Source organism: Danio rerio, chromosome 20, assembly GCF_052040795.2.
Source record: "Danio rerio strain M-AB ecotype USA chromosome 20, GRCz13ab, whole genome shotgun sequence".
Taxonomy (NCBI): domain Eukaryota; kingdom Metazoa; phylum Chordata; class Actinopteri; order Cypriniformes; family Danionidae; genus Danio; species Danio rerio.
This window is the reverse complement of record NC_141040.1, coordinates 51,450,624-51,471,418: the sequence shown is the minus strand read 5'-3', so window position 1 is coordinate 51,471,418 and position 20,795 is coordinate 51,450,624. Positions and strand designations below refer to the sequence as shown.

Genomic DNA, 20,795 nt, shown 5'->3' with positions numbered 1-20,795 from the left:
ATTCATAATCAAAAATCGAATCGAATCATGCCTTTAGAATCGAAAATGTAATCGAATCGAGAATTTGAAGGATCGTGACACCCTTATTAATGAGCTCCAGAATCAACAGCGTCTGTGCTCCGCATTCCACGCCTTCAAACGCCACCACGCATTCAGTGCATGTCAGGATTGACTGTTAAGGTGCAAGTCATTTATTAAATGAAGAAAAGATTCAGCAGCTTCTCTTTTTGCAGCAAATTCAGTTTTTACTGTTGATATTTGGCGCCAGATATCCAGGAAGTGACGATTTTGTTCACTTTGACTCGTTGGACGGAAAAGCTGTTTTATTCAAACGTCTTTATGCGATAATCCGGCTTTGTGCATAAAGTTAATTCACATTTCTGGGTGGAAACATAGTTACTGTCCACTGGAGGTTTCAATTTGGTCACGGACGCATGCTTTGAGAGCCTTTTTGACTGACTGAATGAAATATGGTTTTCCACCAAGGCAACCCGGGGTGCTGAAATATAATTGGCTAAACTTTCACTGAGCGGGTTAAAAGAACCAAAACAAAGACAGATGTTCTGGCACGTAACGCACATTTTAAAAGCAGAATATCTGACTTTAGCATTGTTTTTCAGATAAACAAGAATGTTTACTTGGCATATTTCTTAAATATCTGCAAACATATTAACATTAACATATATTTTTATGCTTTAAAAGGAATCAAAGACGTACATACAGCACCTTTAAGCTGCTTTGACACAGCCTACATTGTAAAAGCGCTTTAGAAATAACGATGAATTGAATTTAACATTGATTAGGTGCGTTTGTGTCACCGAAACCATAACACACACACACGCACACCCAAAAATCGCCACAACCCATCATCTGTGCTTGAAAAAAGGGACCAACATATAACTTAAACAAGCTTATTTTTAATGGATCTGCAAAATCGTTTGAATTTCCAAAGAGAACGCTCCCCTCCCTGACACGTATCTGGACTAGAAGAGATACTTCTGTGAATTACAAACATGGCAAAACTTACAAAAAGACCCCAAAAATACCCAAAAGAAACCAGCATGCAGGAGAGAATGAGTAACTGAGTGAGGGGGAAACCAAAAAAAAAAAAAAACATTGAGGAAATTCATAAAACAAGTCATTCTGGAAAAAAATTGAAAACAAACTAAATTTAAAAATATTTATATAATGCCATTCTCTTCTGAGCAAACAGGTTGAATCCAGATGGTTCCACTCGGGTGTGTGTGGGGTCGATTTAGCGGGTTGAGAAGAGAGGTGTGTGTTTGTGTGTAACTGTTACAGTGGTGTTTAAATGTGTGTGTGTGTTTGGGGGGGAATGAGCACTAAGGCTCTACATTAAGGCACCGGACGAAAGAAATCAAATCATAGAACAAAAAAAACAACAAAAAAAAAAACAACCCAGCTAGAGAAGATCTCTCACACTAACACACACAACACTAATCCCAAAACACTGGACACAAGTCATACTGAACGCTACGCTCCAAGTCCACCCTCGGTCTTTATGTAGTGGTGAATGAGCTTTTAAATTCATTTCCTGCTTTCTTTAAACTTTAAAATAAGTACGAAGAACCGTGAAATGACTTTGTTTTACGTTTCTTTTTTTTTTGTTTGTTTGTTTGTTTCGTTTTCAGAAATAAAAATGATGTCAGTAAGCTGTCGTGAGTGTGAGAAACGTTAGAGATGTGTTTTACAGAGAATCCTATGAGAAGGACAGAACGGAAGAGTGTTAGACAGAAACGAGGGATGAGTGAATGAGAGAAAGAGAGAGAGAGAGAGAGAGAGAGAAAGAGAGGGATAGAGTAGAACAGATTGTGTGTGCGTGTGTGTGAGTAACTGTGAGTGTGTGTTCAACTGCAGCACTTGGTCTTCCAGCCTGTGACTCCTCCTCCAGTGCTGATGTCCACGTTTTCACTGTTAGGCTCTTTTACGGGTGTCTGCGAAGAAAAAACACAACAACAAAACCCGTCAGCCTTGCTTTTGTAAACATCACACTTTAAAGGGGACCTATTATGCCTCTTTTTACAAGATGTGAAATAAGTCACTGATGTCCCTAGTGTGTATGTGAAGTTTCAGCTTAAAATAGCACACAAATAATGTTGTATAACTCTTTGAAACTGCCCCTTTGAGGCTTTGATCCTAATTGTGCCGTTTAGATGATTGTCGCTTTAAATTCAAATGAGTTGTGCTCTTTTTAGAAGGGGGCGGAGTTATTAACCTAGCTGGATTTGTCTTAGGCCTTGTTTTCACTAATACGCTTTAGTTTTAAAACTGTAAAATCCACGTGATACTTGCGTTACAGAAAAGATCTTCATCCATACTATACCGCTGAAAACGTACATCACATGACTAAACACACTCTGGCATGCGCTGCAGCGTATGCAGAGGTCTGAGCCACAGGCAGTCAATGGGTGCTTTTATAGATATATACACTAGATATCGCTTAGGGACCCTGTGCATGTGTCAATAGCGCCGCCACAATAGTATAGTGCTCCTAAGACAAATGTCATTGAACCGCACTAGTCAAGACAGTGTTACTACGTGAAGATGCTAGACTTGAGCCATGTGTACGGGTGTAGTAACGAGCAAACAAAAAAAAAAACAAAGCACAAAGCCAGAACATTTCATAGGTAAGGTTAGAACTGTGCAATTAATCGAAAATCCGATTTCGATTTCGGCTTTAAACGATTATGAAAAAGCATTAATCTAGATAAATGATTATTGCATTATATACCGCCCCTTTCCAGCTGTTCACGTTTGTTGCTCTTAAAAGCGTGAAAGACCGCATGCTTATGTGTGTTTGTGGCAAGCACACACAGCCGGAAGCATGCGACCGGTCAGCATTCGGTCTCATTCGCACACTGAGACGAGCAGAGGAGCGCAGGCATCTAAAGTCATCTTAACGTGAGCGCTTTAATGATCAAATAGATGTCAAAATGCTGTGTTTAGTGATTATTCATATTAACCCTCATTTGTGTAATAAACAAATGGGTTGAGAATCAAGACACATGAAACAGAAACCAATAAAGAGACAGCTTTTATATCATATATCATTACAGTTTTTATCATTAATCAAACAAAACAAGAAAATCCCTCTCTGCTCTTGACTGAAGGACATTTGAAGCTAAAGTGTTTTTCTTACAGTAAAGATGCTTAAAGCAGTTTGTTTCATGTTTTTATTCTATTGTATTTATTTCTCTTTCCTTTGCAGGGTGGAAAATAACTGTATGTATACAGTTGAAGTCAGAATTATTATCCTGAATATTAGCAACCCTATTCCTGCCCAATTTCTGTTTAATGGAAAGAATTTTTTTCTTTTACTTATTTCTAAACATAATAGTTTTGATAACTCATTTCTAATTATTGATTTATTTTATCTTTGCTATGATGACAGTACATAATATTTGACTAAATATTTTTCAAAATACAAGCATTCAGATTAAAGTGACTTTCAAAGGCTTAATTAAAGTAATTAGGCAAGTCATTGTATAACAGTAGTTTCTTCTGCAGAGAATCAAAAAATATTTATATATGTATCTTAAGGGGGCTAATAATATTGACCTTATAATGGGTTTCAAAATATTTAAACCTGCTTTTATTCTAGCTAAAATAAAACAAATAAACCTATAAGAAAAAATATTATAGTAAATACTGTTAAAATTCCTTGCTCTGTTAAACATCATTTGGGAAGTATTTATTTAAAAAAAAAATTCTCAGGAGCGCTAATAATTTTGACTTCAACTGATAATTGTTTAAAATAATCGTGATTACAATTATGACCAAAATAATCGTGATTATGATTTTTCCCAAAATCGAGCAGCCCTAGGTAAGGTTTAGTTTTTACGTTTTTGTATGTTATGAACTTTTGTGCTAAACAGGTAACGTTATTGATGATACATTCACCATAAGGCAAAGCAGCACCAACTCACACTAAATACCAGGCTTATGCTAGTTTTGTTGAATAAAATCAGCAAACAATGCAAAAGAAATATGACAACGAGATGCTGCGCTGCCAGAAACTTGAATTATTGTCTGCTAGTGAAGGAGTCGTTCATAACGGAGATTCATTCACAAACGAAACGGTCCCTCCGTCAGTATGAGAAGTGAAAGCAGGAGAGGAGCTGTGTTTCAGGACACTGATTACATCAAATTTAACAGGGAGGGTGGATAGTACATTTCCATACACACAAACACAAGCTTTTTGTCAGGAATGCCTGTGTCGTCACTCATCCATTATTGTAGAAAAGTGATGTAAAAATATTAATTTCGTAATAAAAAAAATTTGCATACTGACCTCCGGGAAAACTCCTAATCATAGATATATGTATGTATGTTTATATCTCTGGCTTTGGATGGCCACAGTCCTCCACTGCAGCTTGGTCCCGCATTCATTTCAAAGGAGCGCTACCCTGTACTAACATGATGGCTCTATTGACGATTTCTTCCAATAGACAACAACAGGGTAGGCGACATCTAATGTATATATCTATGGGGTGCTTTGAGCACACCTTACCAGGTGAAAGCAGCGCAGGTCGGACAGTTCATCAAGGATATACCGCTGGACCTTATCTCACTATAGTTGTCCAATGTGATATTTAATAAATCTTTTGTTTATCTAACGACTCTTTGGTCTTTTGAATCTATTACTTGTTCTCAGGTAACGTGTTTTGGCTGAGCGCAAAGATAAGCTAATATATTAATTTATGTAACCATGTACATTGATTCTGCACATGTGACTGATTGCTACGTTGTATAAACTTATTGTATGTTATACTTTTATAATGGCCATTATTCATTATTAAAACTGATATTCAGCAAAAGAGACAGGGTGTGTTTCGTATTTTTCAATGATAATGAAAATAGGCAGTAATGTTATAGGCTCCATTTTGATATAAATATGCGTACAGTGAAGATGATGATATTATAAATATGTAGCTACACGACGCCTCAACATTTCTGGTGTCTGTTAATTAGCTAATTCCAAATGAAAATGGGCAGTTCCTTATATCATGTTTTTATTTTATTGTCAAGATAGTGAAACTGAAACAACGTAGCCTGCAGGGTGATTGAGGTTATATAGTAGCCTACACTGCCCCCTTTATAGATATACCCGGGAGTTTGTTTTCCATATCAAACTCGCAAAGTCTGAACCTGAGCAAAGGGTGCAAGACTGAACTTTGTGCACTTAATATTGAGGAAAAAAACTCATATCAGATAGGCGAATGTCTGCAGCCAGGCCTCAGTTTCCCCCCATCCACACTGACACAGAGCCGCAGCGTTTTAAAACGAAATCCACCTCTCCAGAGTTTTTAAAATGTCCTGTTTTCGGGGCTCAAAAACTCTGGGGTAGTGTGGACAGAAGGCGTAACTGTAGCAAAACGTATGCATTTTAAAACTAAAACATTATAGTGTAAACGGGGTCTAAGAGGGGGTGGTTTGCAGCACTAAACTCACACTGCAGGTTAAGTGAGTGCTGCTGTCCGGCTGATGCTCAAAACAGACGGAGTGATGATTTTATAAAGTGTTCATTCTGTTCAGGTGAATCAGCCTATTGACTTTCATTACAAACAAAATAACAACATCTAGATGCAAAGATTGACTTAGTGATATAGAGTCCCGAAGCAATTCCAGGTGAGGCCCTAGCATTGAAACTCAAAACACTCTCTTTGTCTAAAAATGTTTTTCTCTGCAGATTTGTAAATAAACTGCACCAATAAGTAAGCTTATTCATGAAGTGTGTTTATTTGATCTGGAACTGTTAATGAAAAAATGTTCTTGAAAATTTTAAGTTGCATCAGTACCCTAATGTGTCTCCTTTGTCCATTGTTCACACTTTAATCTTCATTAGTTAATGCATTTTAACCTAATTTGACCAAATAATGAACAATACTTGTACAGTTTTTAAAAATAGTTTTACATTTACTAATGCATTATTAAAATCCAAATTCATGCTTGTCAATATTAATAAATGCACCGTGAGTTAACATGAAATATTAATGAACAACTTTATTTCCATTAACTAAGGTTAACTAACATGAACAAATAATCTAATAAATGTATCATGTATTGTTTGGTTGTTTTAATAAATGCATTAACGAACATTAACTTACACAACCTTAGTCAAGTGTTTGTCCATTTGTGATCAAATTGATGAAAACTAAGCCGTATTCCCTCTTTAAGACGGCTTAAATAACTTTATTTTATTTCAATTTTTACTATGAAATTGAAATTTGGAATTAATAAAAATCAAAATCGCTAAGCGGATTTGGAATCGATAAAATTCTAAAGATACTTTACCCTACTCAGGGAATGATACTCATTAGTCCAGAAGAGCATTAACAGAGTTTAAGAGTTCGTTTTTTTAAAAGTCTGCATTTCATTACGTCTATACTGAAAAACAACACACCAGCATTTCCAAACCTAAACAGGGTCATTTTCAGTACGATCCATTTTCAAAGGTTGAATATGCTGAAGATGCCAGGTGTAAATGTAACAAAATTGTTCAATACAAAAAGGCATTTGTGTCAAGGGCACATCTAGAACTCACCTTTTTGAGAATGTCTTCTGCTAACGTGAGGAACGCCTTCTCGATGTTGATGTTGGCTTTTGCACTCGTCTCGAAGAAGCGAATCCCGTGTTCTTTTGCGATCTGAGAATCAAAAAGAACAGTTTATATTTTAGGGCGTTTGCAGGTCTTTAATGGTACGTACAAACCTTTTTATGAATACAACAACATCTCTATATATGCAATATATGAATACTTAGCACACAGTTTTAATTGGATATCTACAAATAATCAACAATCAAAACCAAATCTCTTTGTCAACCAACTAATGTATACAAAGGCCATCTTGACCCACCCATGAGCTGCTTCTCAATTCCAAAAGCAGAGATGAAGAGAACAGACTCATCATCTTGTTGGTCATGTGGAAAATTATCGTAACATCGAAATCGGTTTCAAATCTGTTGTTTGTATTGTGCAATGAATATTTGTTAATCTTTTGCAAGCACACATACATACAAACACATATGTAAACCTTTGATGTCAAAAGTTAAGTGACATATTGACATTTTAGTAGTAAGAAATTTTTGGGATGGTTGGATGGTTGGATGGATGGATAGATGGATAGATGGATAGATGGATAGATGGATAGATGGATAGATAGATAGATAGATAGATAGATAGATAGATAGATAGATAGATAGATAGATAGATAGATAGATAGATAGATAGACAGATAGATAGACAGACAGATAGATAAAATTAAGTCTGTGACACCAAACCAGACATAGTCAAAGGATGCAAAAAAATGTAAGGGCTCCTCACCTTCAATTTGTTTCAAATTTTTTTGTTAAAAAAATCATGACTAAATCCTGAGTCATGAGATTAGTATCGTGAATCAAATCGCGAGTCGTGAATCGCTACATCCCTAGTTGTGCTGCTAGGGATGGGTACCAAACTGTACTTTGTCTGTATTAATGCTACATTGTAAAAGATCGAAGTATCGATAAGCTCTGTCGTTAATGGTTCTGCTATCGGTACTGGAGAATTACTGCTGAATAAACATTATTTACTGTAGCATAATTTTTTTGGCGATATTTGATATTCGTCTGCACAGTTGCCAATCTAATGAGAACAACTCGTGTTTCTGCCGAACGCATCAAGTATAAAAGCCTTCACAGTTCTCGACTGTGCGTGCACTAAGCAGAGGCTTGCGCTAAGCGCACACACATAGCTCGTGACACACACACAGCTTGTAAGCTTGCAGAGTGAACCAAACGTGCTGTATTTCCCGAATGGACAGCGACAATGCCTGTTGTAACAAAAGCAACAAGTTGTTTTCTTGAATAAGCGGAAACGCAAGCAATCTGGCTAAGTGAAAATATCTTTCAAAAGTGCATTAACTGCAATGAAAATTAATGAAAAGTTTTAGACTGCTTAGCTACTAACGCTAACGTTATATCATCCACATCGTTATGCTAGCAGTCGATCACCTAAAATAGTACAAGTTAAATAAACACACATTCGGTTACAATGAAAGCAGTATTTTTTTCTGCAGTAGCCTAAATTAATATTAAACATTAAAAATGCTTTTACATCAGCTGTATTTCAAATATAGCCTATGAATAGCCTAATAATAAACAATGCTTAATAAGAACACAGTTAACTCATTTATGTGAATGTGTTAATGAAATATCATAAACATTATCTACTTTAACTGCATTTTGCAACTCAAAGAGGGTATTTTCAACTGTAGGCAGCGCAATAAACCAAGAAAGATCCCGACTTCTGCTAGAAAAGTCAAACATGTTGATTTTTCTCCAAAAGAATAGTTAAAAACTGAGTAATTTTCCTTCAAACATTTGTACATTCTGTTACAGGAAAAAAATATATTTGTTTTGCAATTATTGGTTTCGTTTTATTGAACATTAAAAACAAAATAATAAAATAAAGTGTTGTTAATTCTGTTCAATTTGTTTTTTTTCAAAAAAAAAAAAAAAAACTACAAAAACTACCGATAAGAGAACTGTTAAACTACCAAACTGATAAGTGGTATCAATAAAAGTAGTAATACTGTTAAAACCTTAATGATACCCATCCCTACATGCCTCATGCATGTCACTTCCAATATGCGCGCAAGAAAAGAACTAACGAACTTGCATCCGCAAAAGACACAGTATGTGAACGTAACCTTGGTTAATAGCCTCAGCCATCGTTAACGCAGTGTGTGTGGGTATTAACCTCGGTGTACAAGCTTGGAACTTTAAAGTAGCGCACAGTTGCCATAACTTTGTTTAGTTACAGCAGTTTGGTTCTGTGCAGAAAGGCAGTGTTGATAAGCCTTTACGATTAATTAGCGATGACAAATTAAAGCACGATTAATGGTGAAATCAGTTATTTGTTGCATCCCTACCATCCCACTTTTTTTTTTTATTTAAATCGCATGATTTGTTTAAACAACATCACCTGGAATTTATTCGGTAATTGGGTTTCCATTGTACTTTATGCACATTTTTCCTTTTTGGGTAAATAGTTTATTCTACTTAAGTGCACGCAAACATCTTTTTATTTGCATTTTCAAAGTTTATCCGCATCTTGGCATTTCCATTAAGAATTTTATATGCGATACTCCAAAATGCAAAGAGTAAAATGGTTGAATGGAAACAGCTACTGAAGAATATATACTGAGAACTGGCCATGGTCTCTCACCTGTTCCCCCTTGGCTTTTGGTACGACACGTTTGTCCTCCATGTCACACTTGTTGCCTAGCAGCATCCTCTCCACATCCTCATTAGCGTGCTGAAACAAATATTAACACGGTTGACACAATGCATTTTCACACAGTGCTTATAAAACCCTTTCAAACGGTGACGTTCAGAATGACAAACCAAATTAAAGCGCTACAGAAGAACAGTTTGGTGATAACGAAACACGCAACCACATTCCTCAGAGAGTCTCATGTTATATGAATTCTGTTGAAATTGCTGACTGTTGAGAAATTCTGCATGATTCACTAGACTGAAATGCAACAGTCAGCAGTTTCACTACACAGCAACATATCTTGTGTTGTTATGGGAGTGGAACTTCAAAAGTCCTGCACCAGCGGTTCTTCACTGGAAAATGGGTCGCAGGTCTGTACTATTTATAATAGTGAAACTAACCATGTGATCCTGCATTGTAGTTAGGCAAGCAGAGTATTAACACTTCCTGTATAATTTTTGCTGATGACAACAGTCGGGTGTCCAAACAAACTGTCGCTTCTCAAAAACATTCATTCATTTTCTTTTCGGCTTAGTTCCTTTATTAATCTAAAGCCGCCACAGCGGAATGAACCGCCAACTTATCCAGCATAAGTTTTAAGCAGCGGATGCCCTTTCGGCTGCAACTCATCTCTGGTAAAATCTCAAAAAAAATGAAGAAAAATATTTGCTTTCAATATGGTTTGGTTTGCGGGTGGCAAGGTGGCTCAGTGGTTAGCACTGTCACATCAGCAAGAAGGTTGCTGGTTCGAATCTCGGCTGGGTCAGTTGGCATTTCTGTGTGGAGTTTAGAAGCCCTCCCTGTGTTGGCGTGGGTTTCCTCTGGGTGCTCCAGTTCCCCCCACAGTCCTAACACATAGGTGAACTGAAAAATTATATTGGCCGTAGTATATGTGTGTGAATGAGTGTGCATGGGTGTTTCCCAGTACTGGCTTGTGACTGGAAGAGCATACACCACGTAAAACATAAGCTGAAATAGTTGGTGGTTCATTCTGCTGTGGTGACCCTGAAAAATAAGAGACTAAGCTGAAGAAAAATGAATGAATCAATGTTTTGGTTTGACCACAACACACAATCAAATACAGTTCGAAAATGTTTCTATTATGTCGATATTAATTTTATTTATTTTTAAAAATTTTAAATACTGTGTATACAACTATAGAAACATTGAGACCTCTAAAAATTGAATTTAGAGTCTTTTCCTAAAATATAAACTATCACAAAAGGTACAATGTTTACAGAAATGTTTTCATTTGTAGACTGTTTTTAAGGTAAAAGAAAAAAAAAATTAAATAAAATAACCCTGATTTTTTCACTACAAAACATTTTTATTCCAATCAATTGCTTTATTTTGGGGGGGGGGGGGGGGTGGGGGGGGGGGGGGGGGATCCTCAAAACAACTACATAAAAATATATACTATTGGAAGAAATTTAATCGGACCTTTATATAATAAAACAAATATTAACATTTAATCATTCAGCTACTAACACATCCATTCAATCCAGATAAAGCGAGTACGTTTACATGGACATCGATAATCTGATTTTAATACAAATAAGTCAATACTCTGATCAAAAGTCTAAACAGCTATTTTTGATTAATTTAATCAGATTAAAGTCATAATCAAACTAAACAGAAAAGGGATTAAGACATGTGGAGAATAACGATTTTAGTGGCATTATTGAAGTGCAGTACACACATGTAAACACCTTAATATTACCATCGTGTAAGACTTTTGCCGCATTTAGTGACATGATATTCCACACACGCGGCTGTTTGACACTATTCTCTGCACCTATTGAAACAGTAAAGGACCACAGACACATACACCGTGAAATGCAGAGTGTTTTTTTTCTCTCATTCGGCAACTCTCATTCAGCATTGCATCCAATACCTCAGTGTATCACATGGTCATGCATGAAATGTTCCTAAATGAAAGTGAGCGTAGAGCAGCACAGTGGGTAGTGCAATCGCCTCACAGCAAGAAGGTCACTGGTTCGAGCCCTGGCTGGGTAAGTTGGCTTTTGTGTGTGGAGTTTGCATGTTCTCCCAGTGTTTGCATGAGTATCCTCCGGGTGCTTTGGTTTCCCCCACAAGTCCAAAGACATGTGGCATTGGTGAATTGGGTAAGCTAGATTGTCCATAGTGTATGAGTGTGAATGAGTGTGTATGGATGTTTCCCAGTGATGGGTTGCAGCTGGAAGGGCATCCGCTGCGCAAAACATGTGCTGCATAAGTTGGTGGTTCATTCCGCTGTGGTGGCCCCCAGATTAATAAAGGGACTAAGCCAAAAAGAAAATAAATGTATGAAAGTGCCAACTCGCAGTTAAAGCCGAAAAATAAAAAATAAAGCACCCAAAATTACATAAAACTCTGAAGGAAATGTGGATAGTGTGGTGACGCCATGACATTAATCAAATTACGTGCTATAACATGTAAAAAGGGACTATAAAAGGAACATTCAAAAAGGAACTCATTTAAACACCTTAATCATATTATTGTCTTAATCAGATTAATGCAAATAATTTGAATACTGATGTCCATGTAAACATAGTCATTGAGAAAGTGGTCTCTTAATTTTGTCCAAAAGCTGTGTCCAATATAAAAATAGAGCTATTTTATACACAAATTCAATACAACAAATATTTTTATGTTGCTTTAACTTATTTTAATAAGCTAATCAGGTTATACAAGTAATACAAAGTTGAACTTAATATTTTTAGTCTGTTTGATTGATGTAAGTTGAGATAACTAGAAAAGTTTGAACCAACTAAAAAAAATGAAGGCAGCAATAATACATCAATCGTACATCAATACATTAATAGTTAAACACACTATAGTTGTTGGAGGCTGGAGTAAGGTTGTGGAGACTGACCTCATCAATGTTTCTGAGCCATTTGCTGATGTTTTCGAAGCTCTTTGCATTGGTGATGTCATATACGAGCATGATTCCCATTGCCCCTCTGTAGTAAGAGGTAGTGATGGTGTGAAACCGTTCCTGCCCCGCTGTATCCCTGCACAAACACAACCACAATCAAACACTCAAGTCCAACCAAATGAATCACAGAACACAAAGCATCATAATTTAACTTCTGTAAACAACAGCGGCTGACCAAAGATGAACAGTCATTAACGTCCCAATTAGGGTTGTAACGGTATGAATTTTTCACGGTATGATAATCGTCTAAAACAATACCACGGTTTGACGGTTTCGCGGTATACGGTATGTTACAAATGTTACAAAATAATAGAACAGTGAAGCAAATTTGACTTTTTCCAAATAATATATTTTTAGTTACTATAAACAACACCACTTACAATGAACAAATAAAAATAAGAAAATAATAAATAATGTGTCAAAGTCCAAAGTCCAAAATAAACATGGTGCAAATCCTCAGTAAAAAATAGATATAAATATTTACTATACTATAAATAGTTACATAACGAAACTAGATTCAATATGGAACATCCTTAGGTTTTATGTGCCAGCATGGATATGGTTGTCTATGGATTTGGATATGGTTGTCTGCAATGCAGACAAACAGCTGCATCTTCATTTGCGTCTTTTGAAAACAGCAAGAGCAGCAGTTCGTCTTTGCTGTGTCACTGTTTTGTCATGTTTCTGTGCTGCTGTGCATGCAAAAGTACTTAGTATGAGAATTATTTCATGCAAAACTTTTTTTTTTTTGCGTTTTATTTAGCCGCGCATAAATGTATGCCTTTCTCTCATTCCGTGTTGTTCAAAAAGCTTGGTCCACAAACAAAAGCGAAACCTATGATTATTGGTTGTGATATAGCGAGTTTGAACCAATCTGGGCATGGAGGAGGGACAATGCATCAATGTATCATGTCTGATTTGTCCGGAGACACAGTGACGAGCGTTTCTTTGTCAAATCAGCGTTGTCAAATGTTGATGACGTAACCGCACTGATTCCGGAGCCTCTGAAAGTCTGTTATGTGATACAGCACTGGAAAGCTGAGATTCTCTTCTTTATGCCAATCTTTGAATTGTGTGAATCGGATCAGCGGATCAAAAGTTATTAAACATTTAAGAGCAATACTTATTTTTAGCCGCGGGCGGCTGTCTCTGTCTTTAAGGGTTAAAACCGTTGATATGCAATTGTTCATGGTATGATAATCGTACACGTTCAAATCGTGGTAAACCGTCATACCGGTATATTGTTACAACCCTAGTCCCAATGGACTTTGTTCACATTTCCAGGTTTCTCAGTAGCAGAAGTCCTCATAGTTGGGTAAACTTAGAGAGTACAACAAATGATTTTTTATAATCCCATTTGCTGAAATAATACAAGAAAAACTCCATGATGGTGTTATCAAGACTTTCAGAAAAAGGAAAACAATAGTGTGAGACTGATAAGGGCAGCCAGAAGAGAGAACACTGTCAAATTTAATGTCCTGTCCCTATAGACGCTGCATTAGAAACATCTGCATTGAAACTAGGGATGCTCATTTCGGTTAATTTTGCTAACCGACAACCGCTGCTCATTAATTGGTTATTAACGGTTAACTGGTCAGATTACTATTAATTTTATATTAAACAAATTAACGTGTCTATTTTGTGACCGACACATTAAATATTGCATTTTAAAATACTGACTTATTTTTATATGCTAGCATATTAATAATAGAACAATACAACAGAGCATTTTCACGCACATTCAGTGTTTAGCACAGAAGAACACTGACTGATTATTTTTAATAACCGGCAAAGGCTGTTTTTTTTCCAATCATATTTTTGTCTTCCGTCAAATAAAATAGCAGACTTCCTCAAATTGCCCGCTCCACGGAAAATATGCATTTATTTAATGCCCCGCTTGTATTATTATAATCACGAAATCTTTTTATATTTTTAATAGAAATCATTATTTTAAAGATTATGTCTTGCTATATGGTTTCCTCTCTCTCCATCGCGGCTCAAGTGCGCGCGCTGCGTGATGAAAAGACAACAACACGCGCGCATATGTTGACTTTTTGTAAACAGTTTTGTTGTTTAAATATGATCTTGCATTAATGTGCATACATGCTTTATAAGCTGTAAAATAGAAGGTAAAGCCTATTTGTTGCGTTTATGATGCAGATTCAGGTCAACATCAGCACTTTTTTTGGCATCAACACGTCTGTTTCAAACAGCAATATTCTTCTTCCATTTTGCTTCTTTGGCAAATGTGTCTGTAGGCATGGGCTATACGTTATCGTCCCGCAAAGTTAAATATGTCTTGCAGTAAAACAAGTGGCCGACCACAGCTAACGTGCTTTTTTCATTCCAAAATGCGAGGCGCACCTCACTGCCTTTATGTTGACAAGGAAAAAGGAAGAAAAGAAGCGCGGCCCTCTTATGAAACGACTGAATCAGCTGGGTATCGATTGTGCAAATGTGTTGCTGTATATGTTGTTAAAATTGTAATATTTAATAATATTGTGATATCCAGGATTTGTAAATTCATACAGCTCTGGATAACTTAAAACATTGATTAGACCTTCAGAGCGGCATTAATGCGTCCTGAAGTAAAGCGAAGCGGCTATAAACTCCAGCAAGATAGAGTGATTATATGCAGAGTCATACTTTATCTATAAATAAAGTAAAACTATAGAAACTGTGTTCATCTTAACTGAAAGCTTCTGCGTGTTTGCTGGCCTCACGCATCGCGCACCTGTCAGTCAGTCAGTCAGTCAGCACGTAGCCCCAAAGTATTAAACAGATAGCGCACAGCACTATACGGTTACAAAAGAGTTTGCGCTGTTATAATCCCCTTAACTTTTAATACGTTTTGATGCAATTAGAATCCGCTATTAAAAACATCAACAACAATAACTGAATGTTTTGAATGGGTAATGTAGCCGTGGTGGGATGCATTTTGGTCCCCGCCATGGAAGAATGAATGTAGCGGAAACCATGCTCTTTAAAAGTTCTCTGTAGTTGCCTTGACAACACAAACTGCTGCTCTGGGATGAGCCGCGTGCAAAAGATGCCCCTCTTAACGCAAAGGCGCATTCAATCGGCCCCTTATGCAACCAAACTAAAAATATATAAAATAATAATTTTAATCGTTTAACTGATAGTATTAATCGGTTACAAACACACCCTTTCGGTTAACGGTTAATCGATTATTTTGAGCATCTCTAATTGAAACATTAGAAAATTTGTTCTGTTTTTGTAAGTTGATGCAAAGATGATATAATACATTCATAAATACATCAAAAAAAGTACAAAAGGTTTTTTTTATTAGAATATTGTCCTGTGACAAGTCTATGTGTCCATAGACAAAGAAATGGTATGATGTACAAAATCAGGCTAAAACTAAATTTGTAAGACGCTCAAAGTATCTTTCCAGAATTGTTTGCTTTGACTGCCATATAAACTTCCATTGGTCCACAGGAAATACATAATCGATAGGTGTGGCTATGATTTTAGGTGTGGCTACGTTTTTAGACACTATCAATAAATCAGTTCCTCTGTTCATTCGTCAAGGTCAGATGTGTGTGACCAAAAAAAAAAAAAAACGCAATGGAGTTGCCTTATTTAATAAACTGACCTGTAATTCTAAGTGAAAACAACACCTGGACTGTTAATTGATGTGCAGTACTGTGTAATACTGTGGAAAAAACACTGGAGGCTTTAATGGGGAACAAATTTTGGACAAAAAAATTGTAAAAATGTCAAAACGAATATTTAGGTTCTTTTCCTTTTATATTTGCAAAGAACTGTGTCCTAAATCTACCGTCACAATGACTCCTACATTTCTGTACCACCCAACTTTCAGCCATTTTACTAGGAAGAATAATAAAAAGATAAATTTTCTTTTGCTGTCGTCACTTCAAAAACGGCAACACATTCCTGGCCACAAGCCAAAAATATGAGGAACATCATTTTCCCAGTAGATGCTGACATTTTTTGGATGATAACTTTGAAAACAAGCTTTGTTTTTTTTTTTTTTTGCTTTTTTTCTGGAGAAAGTCTGATTTGTTTTATTGTGGCCAGAATAAAAGCAGATTTAAATATTTAGAAACTTGTTTTAAGGTCAATATTATTGGCCCCCTTAAACAATATATATTTTGATTGTCTGCAGAAGAAACTGTTATACAATGACTTGCCTAATTACCCTAATTAAGCCTTTGAATCACACTTTGAATCTGAATACTAGTATCTTGAAAAATATCTAGTAAAATATAATGTGCAGTCATCATAGCAAAGATAAAAGAAATCAGTTATTAGAAATGAGTTATTAAAACTATTATGTTTAGAAATGTGTTGAAAAAAATCTTCTTTCCATTAAACAGAAATTGGGGGGAAAGGGCGACTTTTAGAAGGGCTAATAATTCTGGCTTCAACTGTATATGTACAGTTATTTTCTTCCATGCAAATAAAAGGGAAATAAATACAATAAAATAAAAATATAAAACAAATTGTGCTTTAAGCATCTTCACTGTAATAAAAACACTTTAGCTACAAAAATCCTTCAGTCAAGAGCAGTGAGGGATTTTCTCCTTATGTCGTTTGATTAATGATAAAAACAGGCGGCAGCTATTGTGCGCGGTCACTTTAATGGTTTCTCTTTCACATGTCTTTGAATTCTCAACTCGTATGTTTATTACACAAATAAGGGTTAATATGAATAATCACTAAACACCATGTTTTAACACCTATTTGACCATTAAAGCAATCACATTAAGATAACTTTAGATGCGTGTGCTCTGCTCGAGCGCACAGTGTGTAAATGAAAAGGAATGCTGACCGGCCGCATGCTGTTTGTGTGCGTTCGCGTTTTTTTTTTATTGCATCTTTTTATTAATATTTTAACTATTAATCACAAAACTCATTGAAACGCACCAACAGACAATGCCCATTTTAACAATGCAAAGCTAAAGAAAAAAATTCATTAATTAATAAACAGAATACGTACATAAATCAATAATAAATATACAATAAATAAATAATAGCATAATAGCAATGATAAAAATAAGAAAATATATAAACAAACAAAATAATAAAATTTAAGGATAAAATAATAATGAAATAAAATACATAAATTCAATTATGACATACCATAAATTAAAATGCAGCTTAAAGAAACATCAATAAGGTCTATGAAAAGCAGTCCAGACTTGATGAAAAGCCTCAGTGGACATATGAATGACACAGGTAGGAAATTCTAAGGGAATCATTTTCCTAATATTATTTTGCCACCCTTTCAAGGATGGGGGTTTGTCACTGACCCAGATTATCTGTATATTTTTCCTGGCAGCGAAGGCTAAAATGTCAAATAAATGATTAGTGAATTTGTCAGGCTAACGTCCAACCGGGAGACCTAACATTAAAGATAGTGGATCCAACCGTCTCATTCGCGCTTTTAAAAACATAAATGATTGGAATGTACATCAATAAATGGTGCGCATCCCGTGCTGCAAACATTACATTACAGCACATGCTTTCAGTCAATTTTAACGTGAAACTGAGCTTTGCAGAGCAACAAATGTGTACAACTGGAAAAGGGGGCGGTATATGATGCAATAATCATTTATCTTGATTAATGGTTTTTCATAATCGTTAGAAGCTGAAATCAAAATTGAAACCGGATTTTCGATTAATTGCACAGCCCTAGTGGTAATATTGTATTGCGTGTTTAAAATACTACACAATTTAAATACATTTAATTTAAGGTTGCACACCAGCGAAAAATAGTGACAATGCAAGATGTTTTTCAGCGACTTTAAATAAACCCATTAAAATGACTTACTCTAAAATAACTCTATTTGTAAAGAGTGATTCATTTTAGACAAAAGTTGGTTATAACTTGGTGAAAGCAAAATAATACTACATTATTCTGCAAGCCCCAAGATAAATAATTAACAAGCTGTAAACAAACCAAAGAGGCATTTTACAAGTACTGCATTCCTACTTCAAAATTTCACATTTGGTTCAGTGTGTTACTTGCTGTTGCTGTTGCTTTCAAAGTAAACTATACAAGAAATTCATTAACATTATTGTACTGTAAAACACAAAAAGCAAATACTTAAATTTATTTTAGAATTTCTGCAATCGAGCTTTTATTTCAATTTTGCTGCAAGCTTTCAAGCGCTGCAGGTAAATATAAAAAGAAAATGACTAATGCCAATCTTTAATCTGAAACCCGTAGGGTATACAAATCATTAAACTGCTGTCGGCATGATTTGTCAATTCCGATATTGTTTTTATTTTGATAGATTGCATTCAATATATAAATGTACTAATGATTTGCAAGAACTGAATGAAATGACATGAGTAAAAATAATACATTTAAAAATCTAAAATAAAATATAACAGTTTGTGTTCAATGTGCTTTCTGAATATAAAACCTGTGCAAAAAACAAGCGCAGTACTTACCATATCTGTAGCTTTATCTTCTTTCCTTGCAATTCAACTGTTTTGATCTTAAAATCGATTCCTAAAAAGACAAAATAGAAAAAAGTAATTGAAAAAATTGCATTCACAACCCATTGCACTTCTGTAATCATAGCTGAAACAGAATATTTACTGAAAAAAGTAGGATAAAGCCTGGTTTATACTTCTGCGTCAAGTGACCGGCGTAACCCACAGCGTATGCAACGCCCATAGCTGTGCATTTATACTTCTGCGCGCTGTTTCTGTTGGTCTGCATTAACACTCCCGAAACGCTAGTGGGCAGTGAGGTGTTAATGTTCCTCTGTGTTGAGTTTCTTCGCTGCTGTTTTGCTTTTCCTAAACACTTACTGAATGTACAAGTGGCTCAAATTTGTTCATTTTGAGGCAGGAACCGGCGGACGTGCAACAACTTTAACTATGAGGTAAACACAAAACAAAACTTACAATCTGGAGCTCCTTCACGGGACTCTACACTTGTAAACAATTGTTTCATTGGGCTAGCACTGCTCGCGCGGCTCTCGGTCCCGCCCAGACTCATCAGCGCTACCAAGCCGACCAATCACAGAGCTTGCGCTACGCGTTGTTGCGACGTGTAGTTAAATTTTTTGAGAGGTGCACGTCAGTGACGCCGACAGCCACGGCGAAGGGCTATGCGTCAACGCCGTAGCATACGCCAACGTTTGACGCAGAAGTATAAATCAGCCTTAAAGCCTTTTTTATACTTCTGCGTAGAGTGATCGGCGTGACCCATGGCGCATATAATGCGTGTAGCCGTGCATTTATTTCTGTGTTGCTCTTATGGGCCGGTATAAGTTTGTGACGGTATGATAACCTTGGATAAAAATATCACGATTGCATGTTTACTGCTCTAAAATAAGTTCTTTTTGAATGTCTTGGTAAAAAAAACAAAAAAAAAACACATTTTTTAATATATTTTTTTAAATTTACAATTCACATTTATAATATTTTGGAACAGTAAAGATGTCAGGCTAAATAATTAAAATAAATTATTAACTTCAGCTAGCTACCTTAGTTTAAAAAAACAGATTTATTTTCAACACATAAAAAAAAATCATAACAAAATATACCTTAGAAACGGTATAACAGAAAATGTTTGCGGTTTTAAAACCTTGACTTTTTAAACTGCGGTAAACCTTGAAACCAGTTATCATCCCATGCCTATTTGCTCTGCAATAACACTTCACAAAACTTGACTTTTATTTCAAACTGATATTTTGTTTTCAATATCCAAAGTGAACTATCTGCAGCTGCTTTCAATAGTATGGCAATAAACAGCCCCTTTCACACAGTGATACCGTAAATATCCGGAAAATTACCATGACAACTTTACCGGTAAATTCAAAAAAGTGCTGTTCACAGTAAGGTTATTATAGCTAACAAAAAACTAAAACTAAAATCTAAAATAACTGTCGATAACTGAAATAAAAATAAAAACGAGTTTTTTCTTTTTAACTAGAACTGAAACTGTATTGTGCACATACAAGACTAACAGAAACAAACTACATTTTTAGCAAAAACCTCCTTCTTTTTCCTATTTGTAAATGTATTTAATACATAATCTTACTGTAAGCCGTTTAGAAGAAAATTTTTCTCCTCCAGTCAGTCCTCGCTGTTGCTCCCGCGACAAAAACATCGAGTGGACATGACAGCAGCACGGTGACAGCATTGCAGGCACTTAAAACTATTACTTTAAGACAGTTGTGCCCAATAAAGGGTTTTAATTCTGTATCGTTATCATGAACGAATCTTTTTAACCAGATCTTCAAAGTAAACTGGTTGAACTAGTTCACCAAAATGAACTGAAACATTCGAAAAGTTTTGAGTTTCCAGTAAACACTTATCCAAAAACTACTTACTTTTTAACAAGCCTAATAACCCCCTAAATAATCCAATATATACTCTCATTCGGTTATTAGAACAGTAACTTTTTCAGATTACGTGATGTTTTAACTGACTGAAATTATTGCTGAATACATAATTTTGGTATGTTGAGTCCTAAACATCACCGTTAAATATCTGCACTTCCCATCACTACTGTGTATCTAATCTCAGAGCAACCTTGCACACATATTATACTTAAGGCTGCTGTCTTGT

The 20,795-nt window shown here is 35.7% G+C and overlaps 1 protein-coding gene and 1 long non-coding RNA gene across 4 annotated transcripts in view; both read right to left on the bottom strand.

The window, feature by feature from the left end:
• The window catches only part of LOC147839473 (uncharacterized), a 503,025-nt gene that overhangs the window by 277,050 nt on the left and 205,180 nt on the right, over positions 1–20,795 (bottom strand). The window lies entirely within an intron of this gene.
• The window catches only part of rab10 (RAB10, member RAS oncogene family), a 36,292-nt gene continuing 17,114 nt past the window's right edge, over positions 1,618–20,795 (bottom strand). Inside the window, 5 exon segments of one of the 3 annotated variants that reach the window (NM_001002566.1) lie at positions 1,618–1,955; positions 6,566–6,667; positions 9,230–9,319; positions 12,156–12,294; positions 18,663–18,723. In NM_001002566.1, the coding sequence (NP_001002566.1) occupies positions 1,869–1,955; positions 6,566–6,667; positions 9,230–9,319; positions 12,156–12,294; positions 18,663–18,723 (479 nt within the window). In that variant the 3' untranslated portion in view covers positions 1,618–1,868. 3 annotated transcript variants of the gene reach the window in all.